The sequence below is a fragment of the Megalobrama amblycephala genome, linkage group LG12, assembly GCF_018812025.1.
Source record: "Megalobrama amblycephala isolate DHTTF-2021 linkage group LG12, ASM1881202v1, whole genome shotgun sequence".
NCBI classification, from domain to species: Eukaryota; Metazoa; Chordata; class Actinopteri; order Cypriniformes; family Xenocyprididae; genus Megalobrama; species Megalobrama amblycephala.
Window position 1 is genome coordinate 10,260,899 of NC_063055.1, and position 16,518 is coordinate 10,277,416.

The window sequence follows — 16,518 nt, forward strand, 5'->3', positions numbered from 1 at the left end:
CAGTGAAGTTAATGAAGCTCTCATCTAATGAGGTGTGTTAAATAAGTGTGATTCACAAAATATGCAGAGCAGTGGGTCAGGACCAGAATTGAAAACCACTGCATTAAATGAGCAGTTGAATGTGTCTTTGGTCATTGTGTCCAGGTGCTTTGTCCACTGTGTCCTGACTGTGATGCGTTTCGGTAGAGGTTCTTGTAGATTTTGCTCAAGCTGTCCTCAAACACAGCTCTGTGGGGCTTCCCTGTGTACACGGCCGCTCTGTTAGTCCAAAATGTGCCGTTGTCTAAATGAACAGATGGTTCTCCAGGAATAAGCCTGCAGTATGGACAGGACACAATGTTTATTGAATGTCGAATTAAAATTTATAACTGTGTATATTGCAAGGTCAACTATAACACATTTTACAGTTTCAAGTCCCACTGGAAATTACTAAACACTAAATTCAGTTATGCATAATTTTATATGATATTTGCAATGTGTTGCATGTGGGAAATGCCAAAACTTAGTATTATACTTATTTTACTTGATGATAAAAAAAAAAAAATAAAAAAAAATCCTCAATTGCAATTTACCGTTGTCGAGTAACCGGGTGAGAATCCATGATTATTAAATCATTTTCTACGGCTGCACAATGTATTAAAATCATTAAAATGCATATTATAGCATAGTGCGTTTGAATTCACAAAGGCTGCGATTCAATTAAATAAATTAATTATATATATATATATATATATATATATATATATATATATGTGCTTTAATTATTTGTGTAACAACACAGGTCATTGGCGCCCTTTGCAGGCATTTAGTACATAATGTACATACAATAATTGCTTATATTACGTATTTCAACAGTGTCTTCCTATAAAACCATATGATTACTTTTTTTGATACTTTATTAGAAACAAATACTATTGCCTCTTTGCTATTATATAAGATCTTTAAGTCATTTTAAAGGCTTAGGTCTTTGCTTGGGTCTATTTTTATGACCCTCCCACACACACACACACACAAAAAATTCCAATTAATCATCAAAATAATTGGCCGATTACTTCATTAACAAAATAGTCTTTAGTGACAGTTCTATATTATTGTAAGATACTGTTGTTTACACATACATACACATTAAAGAAAGATTCGTTAAATTTCAATTTAGACCAAAAATCCTAAAAAGTATGAAATGAGGTGTTGTGCACCTGTCCTGTGGGAGCCGGCTGTCAATCACATCATGGTGGGTGGAAACGCATGAACTCTGTCTGACTCCCTCCTCCTCACTCTCTTCATCCTGACAACACACATACACACGTTTGTGGAAAATATTCACAAACTTCTTTTTGAAGGAAAAAAACAACAACTAATAATATGGTGAAATTAGCACAAAGCAATGTCGCTGAATATCCCAAACTAATTAAATTTCTCCAAAATATGCCAATGCATGAAGAGTGAAACTCTAATAAAAAGCAGATCCTTTGAACTGCTTGATTAAAACTCTTTAAAATAAATCCTAGTACTTCTCTCTTTTTAACTCTGAAGTGGATTACACATTTCCCTTCTCGAGCTGGGCTTCAGCCACACAGCGCTTGGCACCCGACTGTGCCACAGTGGCATCTCTCCTCTCTCTCTCCTGTCTGTAAAAGATGAGCCTGTAACGACAGCCGTCAGCCTGTAGACCTCCCTCCCAGTGAACATGCGCTCCTTTTTTCCTCTAAGGGAGGATTTGGGGAAGCTTTAGAGTAATTAGAACTCTTTCGCTTTTCTTTCACATCAGGGTGTTCCAGCGAAACACGGCGTGGGTGGTGATGCGTTTAAGCGGCCCACGACTCGAGCGAACAGAAAGAATGAGCACGTAAGGTGATTACCTCGTTCACTTCCTGGAAAACAGTGGCAGCACATCCTGACACAATGGATGTGAAGAATACAGAGCGCCTGACAGAATCAATGGAGGACGTTTGAAACACTGACATGTGCCGTAATGAGTGTTTTGGAGAATCATTTTGCATGGGTTAACGTGCACATAGAATGACAGCATTACATGCGGTTGCGATCTCAGGCGTGACGTACAAAAGAAAGCTTGCAGCGGGGACCGGAGCTGTTTAGGATTCTCTGCACTCGTTTGTGGATCTCTCTGGACTGTGAGGGACTGGATGAACTCTGGAACCTGTAGAAAACGGAAAACAGCATGGCTGAAAATACATCTCAAAGGCAACAAATTCTTTACACAAATATGAGCAATGACGTCTTGGAACTTCACCAGAAAATCAATTAGAAAAAGGACTGGTTAGAGGCACCGACTATAATGAATTTGTTCCAACTATGAATTACTATTTTAATTACTATTTATGAATAACTTTATTTTTTTAAATTATAATATATATATATATATATATATATATATATATATATATATATATATATATATATATATATATATATATAAAATAGTAAACTTAATTTTTAAAAACTATATATATATATTTTTTTTCTTCTTAAGTTTAAAAAAAAAATATATATATATATATATATATATATATATAAAATCACAAATATTAAATATTGGTCAAGATGGACTGAACATACCACTACCACCGATTCCTTTTTTTGTGTAAAATTAATATTAAATTGTGAATGTTTCATCTCCCTGTTTTCTTGAATATGAATGTTTTCTTGTGTATATTTTAGTTTTTTTAAGTGTGCATACAAGACATGCTTACTACTGTTTATATGTAGTTTAAAAATTTCCAAATAACAATAAAAAATAAAGTAAACAAGCAAACAAAACAGAATCTATGCTGAAATACATACTAACAGTACCAGCTCTGACCACTAGTCTGTGCTGTTGCCCTTACATTGGAGCGCTGTCATCTTGGGAAATACGACTTGTAAATTTCAGACCAGTTAAATCATGAAGTTAAATCACAAACACATATACAGAGACATTTATCTCCAGCCCTGTAGCAAATGCTGATATTTTCATTTTACGCATCTAAATATGCCACAAGAGAGAAAGAGAAGCTCAGATGAGGAATTACTCAGGCATTTGAGCCATGTCCTTGGATTTAGAATATCAAAAGCTGCATGTGAATAAACTAGCAATATAATATTAACTCATTGAGCTTGTTTAAAAAGACAGATATTAGACAGAATTAATTTGAATCTATATTAAAAAGAATATAGAGGTAAAAAGACCAGCAGATCTGTATGAAAGGCCTTTAACGGCCATAACGCAGGCGGGCCGTAAGATGGTCTTTATGATTACCATACAAGAAGGCCAGAGTGGGCCAGCCTGAACTTTAGAAACCGTCGTTTCTTTAACTCCCCCATCAGCAGCTCAAAAAGACGTGCCTGATCTCTCATTGTTCGAATCTGCGGAGCGAGTCTTAATCTCCGGGCCTGTGACTCCGGTCATGCTTTCAATTGACAGAATAGTATCACACATTTCCCGCTATTTACTCTCAAGACTTAGATTGTCTATTGATTTTAAATGTTTGCTCATGCCCCTGCGGAAAAGGCGCCGGCGGTAGAGAGACTAGCAAACAAACAAACAAACATTTGCCGGTTTTGCAGCCGATGTTCAGATCAATGACAAGGGTCTCTCGGAATTTATTAAACTGTGCGTCGGGTCAAACGCATTAGATCTCACTGAAACCCAATCAATAGCATTTCCTCTTGTTTTCTCAGCAGCTTTTTCCCCCTTCTCATAAGTAATGAACAAACATGACCAAACATCAGATTCTGTCATTTGAAGGTGAGGCAGTAAATTCATCTTGTCTGTTGTGTGTGATCACAATATAGATTTGTGGAATGGACGCACTATTTACTGGGCTTTGTTTTTATGAGCCGCACATTTAGTCAATATCATGTAATTGGAAATTCATAGGAAATGGGCGAAGGGGTAGCACTTTTAGTTTTACTCACTTCACATTTGTAGGTTCGAGAATGCATGTCATGAAATATGGATTTTAGGAAAGGCACAAGCGTGACATATAATAAACACATGTAAGGATAAATAAGTATAATGCTTCTATATGTTAGTCCTTAATGAAAAACAAATCAATCTAATGACAGAATCGAACAGGATGACAAGAACAAAGACTGTCCATGTTAAATTGCTCTGCAGCAAACTGAATTGCTAAATGCAGAATAACTTGTTAAACATACCGTTCTCTCAGTGAAGAGCGGCTCAGGACTGGACTCTGGTCTCTGAGAGTGCTGGACACAGGTGTGGAATGCTCTTTGGGGGATTTATTTGGGGAATTTCTGGCTGCCTGCATGGACGCCTCCACAAGGGAAATAGCGGAGAAAACAGGGTCAGAATAGGCAAGGAGTACCTTACTGATCAAGTCAATCACTTTGTAACTTACCTGTGAGGGCTTTGATCTGAAACTTCCAAGGAGAGATGGATCTAGAGAGGTTTTGTGGAAAATATGGTTAAATGCAATACTCCACGACACTTCAAAACATCTCATAATACTTTATGATCACTAGTTGATTCAAATACTGAAAAGAAGGATTTAAAGGGATGGCTCACCCAAAAATGAAAATCATTTAGTCAATGACATGCCGCTTCAACCCATATGACTTTCTTTCTTCTGCAGAACAGAAAAGAAACCACACTATTGCATCAACCAAATTTCGGAAACTTCCCCAGCTCAAATTTTCGATTTTGTTCATATTTTGTTCTGTTTGTAGGTTCGAGAATGTGTGTCATGAAATATAGATTTTAGGAATGGCACAAGGCATGTTGGGGATTCCATAAATAGAGATGATCATTCAAAGCATCATATTTTATTTTTACACAGAGGTCTATTGTTAAAATCTGCTGACTTTAGTAATCTTTGATGCATTATATGCCAATTGTGACAGTTCGAAAATGGGAAAAATCAGTTTTCAAGTTTCCAAAGTTTGCATACATGTAACTCATGAACTATGTGACTATGTGACATGTAACTCTTTTGATATCTTCATTTTGAAGGCTCTATATGTTTTAATTCCAGAGATATTTGTAACTCAATATGGCTCCAAGAAAAAATTGTTAAAAGGTATACATTTTCAATAGTCAAAAACCAAATGTGGGTCACTTTGCATACAACTGATACTTTTTTCTTTTAAAACGTAATGTCTGAAGAACAAATTATGTTGAAACTAGAAATGTATCTTGTTCCCCTTTATGAAAACAACTGCATAGAACATTCCTGAGTTCCATAAATTTTCTTTTCCCCAAGTTTGTGTGCCTGTAACTCAAAAAGATATCATCAGATATCTCAATATGATTTTACATTCTGATTCTTAGCAAACTTTTCTTTTGGTGTGTTCATTTTTAAGGCCCTATATGGTTCAATCCCATAGATATGGGGATCTCAATGCGGCTCCATGTCCAAATTGTTGAACCATTTTCAATGGTCAAACACCAAATGTGGGTTTTTATGCCCTTTCTGAATAAAAGTATCAATTTCTTAAAATTTCTTTAAGAAAAATCTTTCTGACCCCAAACTTTAGAAAAAAAAAGAAGTATATTTTGAAGAACTGTTTTTATCCTAACAATGAAAGTCAGTGGGGTCCAAAACACCACATTTTTCAAAATATCTTTTGTGTTCCACAGAAGAAAGTCATACAGGTTTGGCGTGACATGACAGTATCATAGTGACCTGTGAGGTTTGCGGTGTAGCTCCGTGATCGCAGTTGTAGCGGGCTTCTTTTAGTAGCAGAGTGAGATGTAAGACACGTTGGGGATTCCATCAGCGACGTGTTTGGGCTTCGGGGCACCTGCAAACAGAAGATGCAATCAGCTACGTTGCCCATTAAAAGATAAATAATCACTCATCTCTGATTTGGCAGGTGAAGCGACATGCATCAACACTCCATTGACACACAGCATTGATTATTCAAATGAATTTGACTTTCATTTCAGAGTTAATCACTTCTCTTGGAAGGTGAAAGTGAGGAGAGAAACTTAAGAGGGAAGTTACTCAGACTCAGGTGTCTGTGTATAAACTCAACTCTCAGACTTCAATTAGTCTATTGGCACTTCATTTAAATAGTAAAGTGACCATGCGAGTTAATGAAACGAGCTATTTCGTTTTCATGCAAAACAAGTGTGCCGACTTTAAACACACATAAACCGAGCGGGCTAATCTGCTGAAATAAGAGGGAAGAATTTGCTAATCACGGTCTGACTCTTAATTACTTAGGTTAATTGTAGCCTGGGGATTTTCTTTGAAAAGGCTACCCACTTTTTAAAAGGCCTGTGACAGAAAATGCCATGATGATATCAGACACAAATCCAAGAGCTGCCTTTTATACAATGACAGCTTTGATATTTGCACCCCGGGACGTACTGTTGTTTTAGAAAAAAACAGGAAAAGAAACAAGAGGGAGAATTGATGTTTTTACTTCAGTCAAGAAAACAGGTGGATATTTTGACACGGCTGTCTGTCTCCTGTAATCAATGCCATCACAGAAGAAATATTGTAAATAATAAAAGTTTGACAGGTATAAAAATATAAAATTATAACCGTATGCATGTTAGTTGACCTGAGCTAATATTCCTTGTCACTATGAACAATTATCAAAGATAAAAACTACTCAATAAACACTGCTTCTATCGTTTTATCAGTCAATATCACTCACCACAAATGGAGCCTGAGGAACCGTTTCTTTCTTAAATGTGTAGGGCCCAAGTTTGAGGTGGCTGAGTCGTTGTCTGGCCTCCTCGGACAGCTGACACATCTTGCGGTGGGTGTATGGTGAAGGAGCACGGCTTTGGGATGCCACCGTTGGCTTTTCGTATCCACAGGATGGCGCTGTGTCTGGTTTCTTCTTCTTTGTGTTTGAAGGGCAGGTTCTCACAAGGCGGGGCTTAGTAGTAGATCGATTACATAACTGGATAGAAACAAAGACATTCACTTTATTTTTATTAATAGTTGCAATGTTGTTATCATTTACTGAAATTACAACTAAAACTATTAAAAATCATTTTTGGTAATTTCAATACTAATTGAAATTTGGTAATTGAATAATTAGTTTAAGTTAAAGTAATGAAATTACTGAAACTAAAACTGAAATAAAACTAAATTAAAGTAGGCATAGGAAGTTGCGATAGTGTTTTCCTACTGTGACATATACCCAAAACAAACGGCTTTGTGAACAAGAAAAAATGAAGGACGGGACTTGATTTTGTCCATCAGAAATTGATTGGATTGTTGTCATTTGCTATTGCTGTGATGTCATGTGAGTGACAGGTTGACCCGCCCTAACTTCAGTAAACATGCCATCAGAGAAGAGATGTTGCAAGAGGGAAGGGAAGTTATTTTGATGAAAGATTATGAGGGCACAAAAAAATGCTAATTCATAACATTAAAGGATTAGTTCACTTTAAAATTAAAATTACCCCAAGCTTTACTCAATCTCAAGCCATCCTAGGTGTATATGACTTTCTTCTTTCTGATGAACACAATCAGAGTTATATTAATAAATATATTATTCAACTTGTGAAAAAAGCATACGCAACTGGCGTCAGTTGCGCTTTTTTCGTAAGTTGAATACAGAAGGCGTAGGACATAACGCAAGCGTTTTTAACTGCGAGAGTTTTACACTTTCTTCGTAAGTTGAATATGGAAGGCGGTCTAGTGGAAGCTAGATATTTTACTTGTTAAATATGGATATTTTTCTTACACAAATGCATCGCTTCGCTTCAGAAGGCCTTTATTAACCCCACGGAGCCGTGTGGAGTATGTTTATGATGGATGTATGCACTTTTTGAAGCTTCATACTCGTTGGTCCCGTTCATTGCCATTATAAAGCTTAGATGCATCAGGATATTTCTAATATAACTCTGATTGTGTTCATCAGAAAGAAGAACGTCATATACACCTACTGTAGGATGGCTTGAGGGTGAGTAAAGCTTGGGGTAATTTTCATTTAAAAGTGAACTAATCCTTTAATAAAACATGAAGCATGTTGAAGTCAAACAAAATTATAGTTTTAAAACATGCAGAAGCTCAAAGAGGCCATTAAGCAAACAACTTTGTTTTGTTTTCATTTTGTGAAGATGTAAAGGGGTATTGTGTGTTGTTGCCAGGGCGTTGCAATGTGGTTGCTAAGGTGATCTGTATGTTTATTAGCATATTGATTTGCAATGCAGTTGCTACGTGTTTTGGGTGATGGCTAGGCAGTTGCTAGGACTACCCACACCTGTTTATATGTTATTGTGTTTCCCTAAATGTTTTTTTTATTGCCCATTTTATCATCTGCCAGGAATAAAACATTGATTTGATTATTAAAAGAAATAGTACACCTCTGAGATATCATTCATGTCCATCCATAGCACAGATAAATGCCAGAATTGAATACTTAGTGTTCGGGGTCTGTTCAAATCCCTTAATATTACTGCATGGCCCCATGTATTTTTGGAAACAATCATAATTTTTCAGTCTGGTGCCACTAGTGGTGCAGAAATGACACTCTTCACCTTTACAAATAGAAGAAAGAAAAGAAGATCCCAGAGGAAGAGAGTATAAGGTCAGGTCATGCTTTATTGTGATGATATTGCGAACGTCTTTCTGTTCGTACGGTGCTAATCCACTAATTTCCTTGTTATGTACACATGTAACCTGATGTAAACCTTTCCTCAGTGTTCCAATCTCACCTTTGCAGGCAAATGACTTCAATAACTCTAATCTCAGCTAACATAATTCTGAGCCCCAATAACTCTGTTCCTGCAGGCGCTGCCTGGGTAAATACGTTTTTAAAAATGTTAATTGCATTTGATGGCCGGCCTCAACCTAATATGATAATGGCATTACATGGATGTAAAAAACAACGATAATTTAAATGCTAATTGGAACATCCTGGCATATTAAGTCATTTTTAAAAAACAGAGAAAGAAAAAAGTAAATCCTGATAGCGATTGCCGTTTGAAGAGCCGAGATTTAATGAAATTAAACTAAGTGGCTTTTTCTCCTTTTATTCTTCTCTCCCTCTCTCTCTTCTTCCTTTTTCTTTGGACGGAGGGACAAAGAGGCCGTTTTAAAGCAGGAGTCGCGCTTGTCTGATGTGATTAGTGGCTCGGCTGGTGTTGGTAATGGGAGATAAAGCCGGATGTCCTTGAAACAACAAAGCCAGCACCACAAGTAGCTTATTAAACAAGAAACAAGCGGCGTTCAAATGCATGCAAATCGCGCCGAGAAAGCCCGCTTTACAGAATGCCGTGTCAAGTCCGAACTAGAGACATCCACAAAGGGAGGACTCGCACATGAAACAGGCCCGACGAGATGGTCAACAGCAGAAGCGGTCTAACGAGGGTCTGAGAAACTTGACATGAAGGATGCCGACTCAATCAGCGATTTTAAACGGAACGAGGGCTCTGCGAGCATGTAATGGAAGAAACAAATTGGACCAGTCAAGTCCAACTGATCAGCGCCGATCCGGGTAGAAACGAGCCAATTCTCTGTAATTACCTGCATTGTGAAAAGAACATCCTGAAAGGGGGTGTGAGGCCACTAGAAGGACAGCAGCAAACAGAACAAGTGGCACAGATGGCAGCAGACAGTTTGATTGACAGGGAGACCCATCATACTCCCACGCACATCTAAGAAAAGCCTCGTTACACGAAAGTCATTTGATCCTTTTCGTTTAAACCTCAGCATTTCTTTTCATTTAGGATCACGGATAATTGCTCTGTTCCAAAACATAACGAGCGGCAGCATCGTACGGTCGTTCCAGAAGCCAGGAGCCTTAAAAGGCAGCTGCCTACGTAGGCAGGACATTGGCTTTTGGAACGGAGCTAATACCAGCTGCAATATAATGACAATAACAAAAGTCCAGAGACTCACAGACATGGCAGGCTGACCATGTTTCACATCACACTCCTCAATAATAGATGTCGTTGAGAACTCCACTTTGGGAGAGATTCCCTAGGGGAACGAGACAGGAGAGATAGAGAGCAGGAAAAAAAAAAAAAAAAGCATCACAAAACTTTTCGAATGATGAAAAGACAGAGGGCAAATGCAGATAATAACACTCTTGGCAGATCAATTTACCAAAACAATCTACGTCTTCAAGCAAATAGCGGGAAAATGGGACCGGCTTTTAAGATGCATCAGAGATATGACAAAAACGCTGAAAGGAAGACACACGCACGGGGAAGGAGATGGATCTCTTCATCAGAATCTCTCTCTCTGGGCCGGGGCTTCTGGGAGTCAAACGAGGGCCTGGATACAGAAACACCCGGGTGTCATCTTCAAACGTGGCCAGGATCTCACCCTCTGCACAATCAAATAAAAAATACATGATGGAATGGTAAATTCTGTCTGTTTTCTTGACAGCTCTGGTTAATCAAGTTGTTTCAGGGTAATAAAGCTGTTTCTTTGCATTTTAAAGCAATAACGCAGGAACAGAACCGAATGAGTGTCAGATTGTGTGCAAAAAAAATAAAATAAAAAAAACTCAGCCCAAGAGACCTCCATCAAAAGCAGCATGATTTATGCATACAGTAATGAGACTGCTAGGTCCAATAATGTATGTATTCCCTTGCTGATGTTGTTTAATTTTTGAAATTGTACTAGCAGGTCTGAGAATTCAGGCGTTGCGTCAACTGCAAAAGCTGGAGCGTTCAATCAAAGCTAAGCTCAAATGTAATGTTTTCACTTTACAGCACTATGTTGGAGAACTCAATCTACTGTCTCAAATATCTGTCAGCATTACAGCTGGAATGAATGTGGAACCTTACCTGGAGGAACGAGCTGAATGAGCTCTAAAGATGTTGTATCATCTGCAGTGGAGGAAAAAAACATGACAGAAAGGTATATAAGTTTATTGATCTGAAGCTTATGAAAGAACACAGGACAAACTGAAAACAGCACGAAGGATTCTTACTCTGCAGATGCTCAGCTACAGCACCCGGGTCAACCACTCCCACAAAGGTCTGTTGTAGAGAATAGGAGAGGAGAGAAAACAAAGAAAGACAAATAGTAAGATAGCATTTGTCAAAGGCTAAAATTAATTCAAGTGGTTTTGATAAAGTCTCACCTTCACAAACACCATTTTTTCATGCAGCAGCAGAGGGAAAACTGGAGGAACACACTTGGACTTCTGGTACTGGCCCATTATCCGAACACTAACATAAATGTCCTCTTGGGATGGCAGCACCACCCCTGGACAAGTGATCTATAGGAGAACAAATATTTTATATCTAATTTTAATCTTTCATAGAACTTTGCCATTACATCATACACACAGTACGTGAGGCATACATTTTGTCATCAGCAGGTTTCACATCAAATTTTCTAGTTTTGTGCACATTTAAGCATTTTACTTTGTATAAAAAAGTTCCACAAAAATATTGAAGTCAGCATGAAACAGAAGTTAAAATAGTATTTTCTTCTCTGTTGTGATGTATATCCGAGTGAAACAGCTTCTGGAATGAGTATAAATGTAGGGTGGGACTTGATTTCATCCTTTGGGAATTGATTGGATCATAGGAAGTTGGGCTTTGCTAACTAAATTTAGGCTGATCTGAATGGCAGTCAATTGTGGAGGATATTTAATCCCATTTAGTTGTCGTTTTGAGGGGGAGGGGACGTTAACGTTTTTGATTAAAGATTACGAGGGCACATAATATAAATGAAAAATAAAGATGTTCGCGGATAAATCATTTATTATATTTTTATCATAAAATAATAATATATATATTTTTTATATTTAGAATATTTATAACTTCGAGATTTTCCTATGAGGTTTTTATATGGGGAAATATACTTTAGGGTTCATTTACTTTAGGGTCACATCACTTGATTTTTTAAGGCTACGTCCACACGAAGCCGGAGCTTACCCTATCCGATCTTTTTTTTTTTTCCTCATCTCAAGAAATATCTGCGTCCACACGAAACCACTGAAACGACTCAAAACGATGTAGTATACATGCCAGACCATTATGTGGCGCTGTAATTCTGCCACAGAGATGCACTTAAAGCAGCGAATAAGACTTGGAGCACGCGCATAAACCTTGCGCGCTGTATACAAACTATAGTAAAGCTTAGAAATAACGCTTTATTTTGGCTCAGTAGCCTCTGCAGCACGAACACAAGCATTTAGAGTCTGCTATTGGTGTTGTTGTTGCTGTTTTGTGCTGTTAGCGGCGTCTGACTTGGGTCAACACGTGGGGTGATGACGTCATCGTTTTCGTCGTTTTCAGATTTATCCACTCTGGGACCCAGTTTCAAAAAACAGCGGTTTCACCTTCCGAAAACGCCGGATCCGTGTGGACGAAACGCCTATCCAATACAAAATTTGTGCGTATTCACAAAAACGCATCTCCGTGTGGACGGGGCCTAAGACACATTAACCCCTTCAGACCCTGAGGTCACTGGAATGGATATCACATGTTTTTTTAGTTTAAACCAATAACATTTTATGTTTTATAATATGATTACTACCTGTTGACTGATTGTTCCCTGATCAAAACCAATCACAATGAAGATATGACCCCTAACTTAATCCGATTGAGATTCAGGCATCACAAAAGACAGGCATAGCTAACCAACTATGCAGGAAAAGGATGAAGCCCCCTTTTTACCTTTTATATGCACATTTCAAAAGTTCAAATATTCATATTCAAAGTTATTTTGAAGATCTTTCAGAGTTGCAGAATAGGAAGTTTAATGTCCATCACAATGGACAACAGGGCTGCGTTCAGCCCCGACAAAACGTTGCAAAACGTTTTTTTAAACGAAACGGTGGTGCATTGAACACCCTGTTCTGATTACGCAAGAGTTGCAACTATGGCAGCTGAGAAGGCCATTCTTTGTGTTCCTTTTGAAGAATTTTCAGAGCCTGATGAAGTCGGTATAAATATGTTTTTAATACTACAAAATACGCTGCCCGCTGGATGTTACAGTCACTGCCCTTGCCGTCCAGAATAAAAGAAAACACATCAATTAAGAAAGCACTTAATTACCATTGCGTATGAAATTTGGTATTTAAATAAACTTGCCTTGCAATGAAGCTAAAAATATAAACAACTACATCATCATGTTGATATGCTATATTTTTACTATAAAACTCTTACGACAAACATGTCTTCTAATATCTTCAATTGTTGTGTATACTGAGCTGCAGTGGACACATTTGTAAACGACTTTACTTGGACCCATTGTGCGAGCTGTCTCTTTAATACCGTGTGGTTTATATACATGTTTCTGCTGATTGGGCTGACATTTTTGACACACCCACCAAACAAGAGAAAACGTATCTCAAACCCCGTTGCACACCGTTTCCAGGAAACGTGTCATTCAACCCGGAAACCGTAGCAAAACGTTGTGCACCGGTTTGAGCTTGAACGTGCCCCAGGTCTTGAAAGATATCAGCAGGAACCTCATGAATTAGTTGCGTTCCAGGTTGTAAAATTTGTGCAAGCACTTCAAAGCTAAAATACAGAGCTAAAACTATATCGTTTTATAAGCATTTATGTTAAGTAATTATTATTAATATGATTTAATAATTAAATCATATTTACAAACTTACAAAGCACTTACAAAGGCGATCATAAGACCCTTATTCCTCACCTGGTATCGTTTAAAGCCCTTTGAAGCTGCACTGAAACTGTAATTTTGACCTTAAAATGTCTGGAGGCCATTGAAGTCCACTATAAGGAATAATCCTGGAATGTTTTCATCAAAAACCTTAATTTCTTTTTGACTGACAAAAGAAAGACATGAACATCTTGGATAACATGGGGGTGAGTAAATGATCAGGAAAATTTTATTTGAAAGTGGACTAATCCTTTAACACTAGTTCAACACTAGTTCACTCTACCAAACTCTAGTATGGTAAAAATATGAGGATTTTTATGTTTCTTTAGTCGGGGTTACCATTGTAACTTAGTGGACATGTAAAAAATTTGTTGGCAAAAGTTTCTTTTTTTAGATTCATTTCTACTTTAAAGGGTTAGTTGACCCAAAAATGAAAATTCTGTTATTTATTACTTACCCTCATGCCGTTCCACACCCGTAAGACCTCAGTGTGTTGAATCTGCTGTTTGGAGCGCCAAAGTCACGTGATTTCAGCCGTTGGCAGTTTGACACGCGATCTGAATCATGATTCGACACACTGATTCATTTATGCTCCGAATCTTCATGAAGCAGTGTTTTGAAATCGGCCATCGCTAAATAAGTCGTTATTTTGTTTTTTTGGCGCTCCAAAATTATTCTCGTCGCTTTATAATATTAATATTGAACCACTGTACTCACATGAACCGATTTAAATATGTTTTTAGTAACGTTACCTTTATGGATCTTGAGAGAGGAAGTGTCATTGCTCCCTATGGAGGCCTCAGGCTGCATTCACACGGGGCGCCGGCGTTAACGCTTCTCGTTTACTTTGAATGGGTGACGTCATGCGTTGCCGAACTGAATTGTGGGTTCCGTCGCGTCGCTTCACTCGCGTTGCAAGCGGCAGAAGTTGAAGATTTCTCAACTTTTCAAGCGCCAACGCAGGCGTCATCCAATCAGATCGCCCTATGCAAATACCCTAGAGCAGTCGCAGCCAACTGCGTTCGTGCAACACCGGGAAGTAATGTGATTGGCTGTAATCACTATAACGGTCACGTCAGCACAAGCTTCAGACACGCCCTCCGTCAAGCGTTGACGCTGACGCCCCGTGTGAATGCAGCGTCACGGAGCCATCGGATTTCAACTAAAATATCTTAATTTGTGTTCCGAAGATTAACGACGGTCTTACGGGTGTGGAACGGCATGAGGGTAAGGCTGCATTCACACGGGGCGCCGGCGTTAACGCTTCTCGTTTACTTTGAATGGGTGACGTCATGCGTTGCCGAACTGAATTGTGGGTTCCGTCGCGTCGCTTCACTCGCGTTGCAAGCGGCAGAAGTTGAAGATTTCTCAACTTTTCAAGCGCCAACGCAGGCGTCATCCAATCAGATCGCCCTATGCAAATACCCTAGAGCAGTTGCTAGCCAATTGCGTTTGTGCAACACCGGAAAGTAATGTGATTGGCTGTTATCACTATAACGGTCGCGTCAGCACAAGCTTCAGACACGCCCTCCGTCAAGCGTTGACGCTGACGCCCCGTGTGAATGCAGCGTAAGTAATAAATGACAGAATTTTCTTTTTTGGGTGAACTAACCCTTTAAAGAAGTGCAAATATAAAGTACGTTTTTTTCCTCTTTGGAAAAAAATCAGGTCTGAAGGGGTTAAATTATACTTTTAAAATGTATGTAACCAACGTTAATAAAAAAAACAACAACTGGATTTTAAAACATATATTCTTTTTAAATAATTTCTTCTGTTGCTAACATCCTTATATCTTTCTTTCTTTTTGTCTGACATACACAATAATGCCTGTGGATAAACAGTTTTGAATATCCGCTTTATATGATTTATCTGATAAATATGATCAATTCATTTTCATTTCACATTGTCTTGCTTATCTCCAAACGTAAAACAACCACTTCCTATTCCCAGTTTCAAGTGTGTTAGTATGAATGTCTGATCGTTTTGATTTCAGCGTAAAACAATTATCAAAACTTCCTGCAGAAGAATTCCTCTCAAATTCATGATGCTTTAACGTTATATGAAAAAACAAAAGCAAAAGCTCCGTCTGAACCAAAAACGAATAGATGCTAACAGCTTGGCTAAAAATCAAGGAGCTTTGCTTGAGCATTGCTTTTAATAAACACTTCGGAGGCTGAAATGAATGCAGGAGTGTTTATTAACATGCTTCTGATTGTTGCAACTTTGACTGATGGACTGATTCGGTCCTCCGTGATAGCCACTGTTGCTAACAGTATGCTAACACGAAAACTTATATCATAACACACGCAAAATGGAATACATTTTGTTTTTGTTGAGAATGAGACGCGTGTTGATGTACTCACAGCTTGGATTTCCAATTCGACCGTGCATTTTAGGGCTTTTTGTCGCATTTGTGAGGCTGAAAGCTTCTTGGGCGGTGTCAGTCCACCCATGTTTTTTAAACTTGGTTGCTATGACAACACAACAGCCCAAGCTGCCGTGAAACTGCGAGGAAATGACGACATGATCAAGTGACAAAATAAATATGGGGTAAATAAGGCATTTTTTAGGCAGAACTTCAACACAATTTTTCAAAGTTTGAAAAAATAAAAAAGTTGTAAAATGTGTTAATATTGGTAAACATGTTAATGTTAAACTTTTTTTAATGTTTATTTCTATTCTTGGGTATGCAGGGTTTTGATTGCACAGTTGCACATCAACCACTACAGTGGACAATAGTGCAACATCCTATACACTGCCACAGACTGACAAGCCATTGCATGTGAAATTTTTGTTTTCTCTAAACCAAGATGGCCGAAATGAAAGTTGAAAGTATCTATCCATTCTGTTCTATTCCATTCTATCCTAGTAATGATTTCAGATTGGCAGGACATTCTGATTAATCATCTATCCACTAAATTGGTTTCAGCTACACATCTTACTATTACTGTGACTGTTGTTCTTGAAAATACTTCATCTGCAGAACATTTTT

The 16,518-nt window shown here is 38.1% G+C and overlaps 1 protein-coding gene across 9 annotated transcripts; it reads right to left on the reverse strand.

Annotated features, from left to right (window-relative positions):
- Positions 1-36: 36 nt before the first annotated feature.
- spata6 (spermatogenesis associated 6) lies at positions 37-16,043 on the reverse strand. Of its 9 annotated transcripts, none has more exons than XR_007187737.1 (14): positions 15,890-16,043; positions 11,026-11,163; positions 10,873-10,921; positions 10,727-10,768; positions 10,138-10,262; positions 9,831-9,911; positions 6,628-6,879; positions 5,646-5,763; positions 4,362-4,402; positions 4,159-4,277; positions 1,860-2,158; positions 1,512-1,628; positions 1,197-1,285; positions 278-315 (listed from the first exon to the last, which is right to left on the reverse strand). XR_007187737.1 is itself a non-coding variant. In XM_048211493.1 (13 exons), the coding sequence occupies exons 1-13, from the start codon at positions 15,977-15,979 to the stop codon at positions 132-134; spliced, it is 1,413 nt and encodes a 470-aa protein (XP_048067450.1). In that variant the 5' UTR covers positions 15,980-16,043; the 3' UTR covers positions 37-131. The 9 variants fall into 9 exon arrangements, 4 of the variants coding, with proteins under 4 accessions (XP_048067450.1, XP_048067449.1, XP_048067451.1 ...); XR_007187735.1 differs by having other exon boundaries at positions 280-315; positions 2,062-2,158; XM_048211493.1 differs by lacking the exon at positions 1,512-1,628 and having other exon boundaries at positions 37-315; positions 2,062-2,158; positions 4,159-4,265.
- Positions 16,044-16,518: the final 475 nt, after the last annotated feature.

Coding starts and splice junctions, on each gene's coding strand:
- spata6 (XM_048211492.1), bottom strand. CDS start 15,979: ATGGGTGGACTGACACCGCCCAAGAAGCTTTCAGCCTCACAAATGCGA. Junction 10,769..10,872: donor TGTAGCTGAGCATCTGCAGA/GTAAGAATCCTT, acceptor CCTCCACTGCAG/ATGATACAACATCTTTAGAG. Junction 2,159..4,158: donor CGCTCTTCACTGAGAGAACG/GTATGTTTAACA, acceptor CGTTTTCTACAG/GTTCCAGAGTTCATCCAGTC.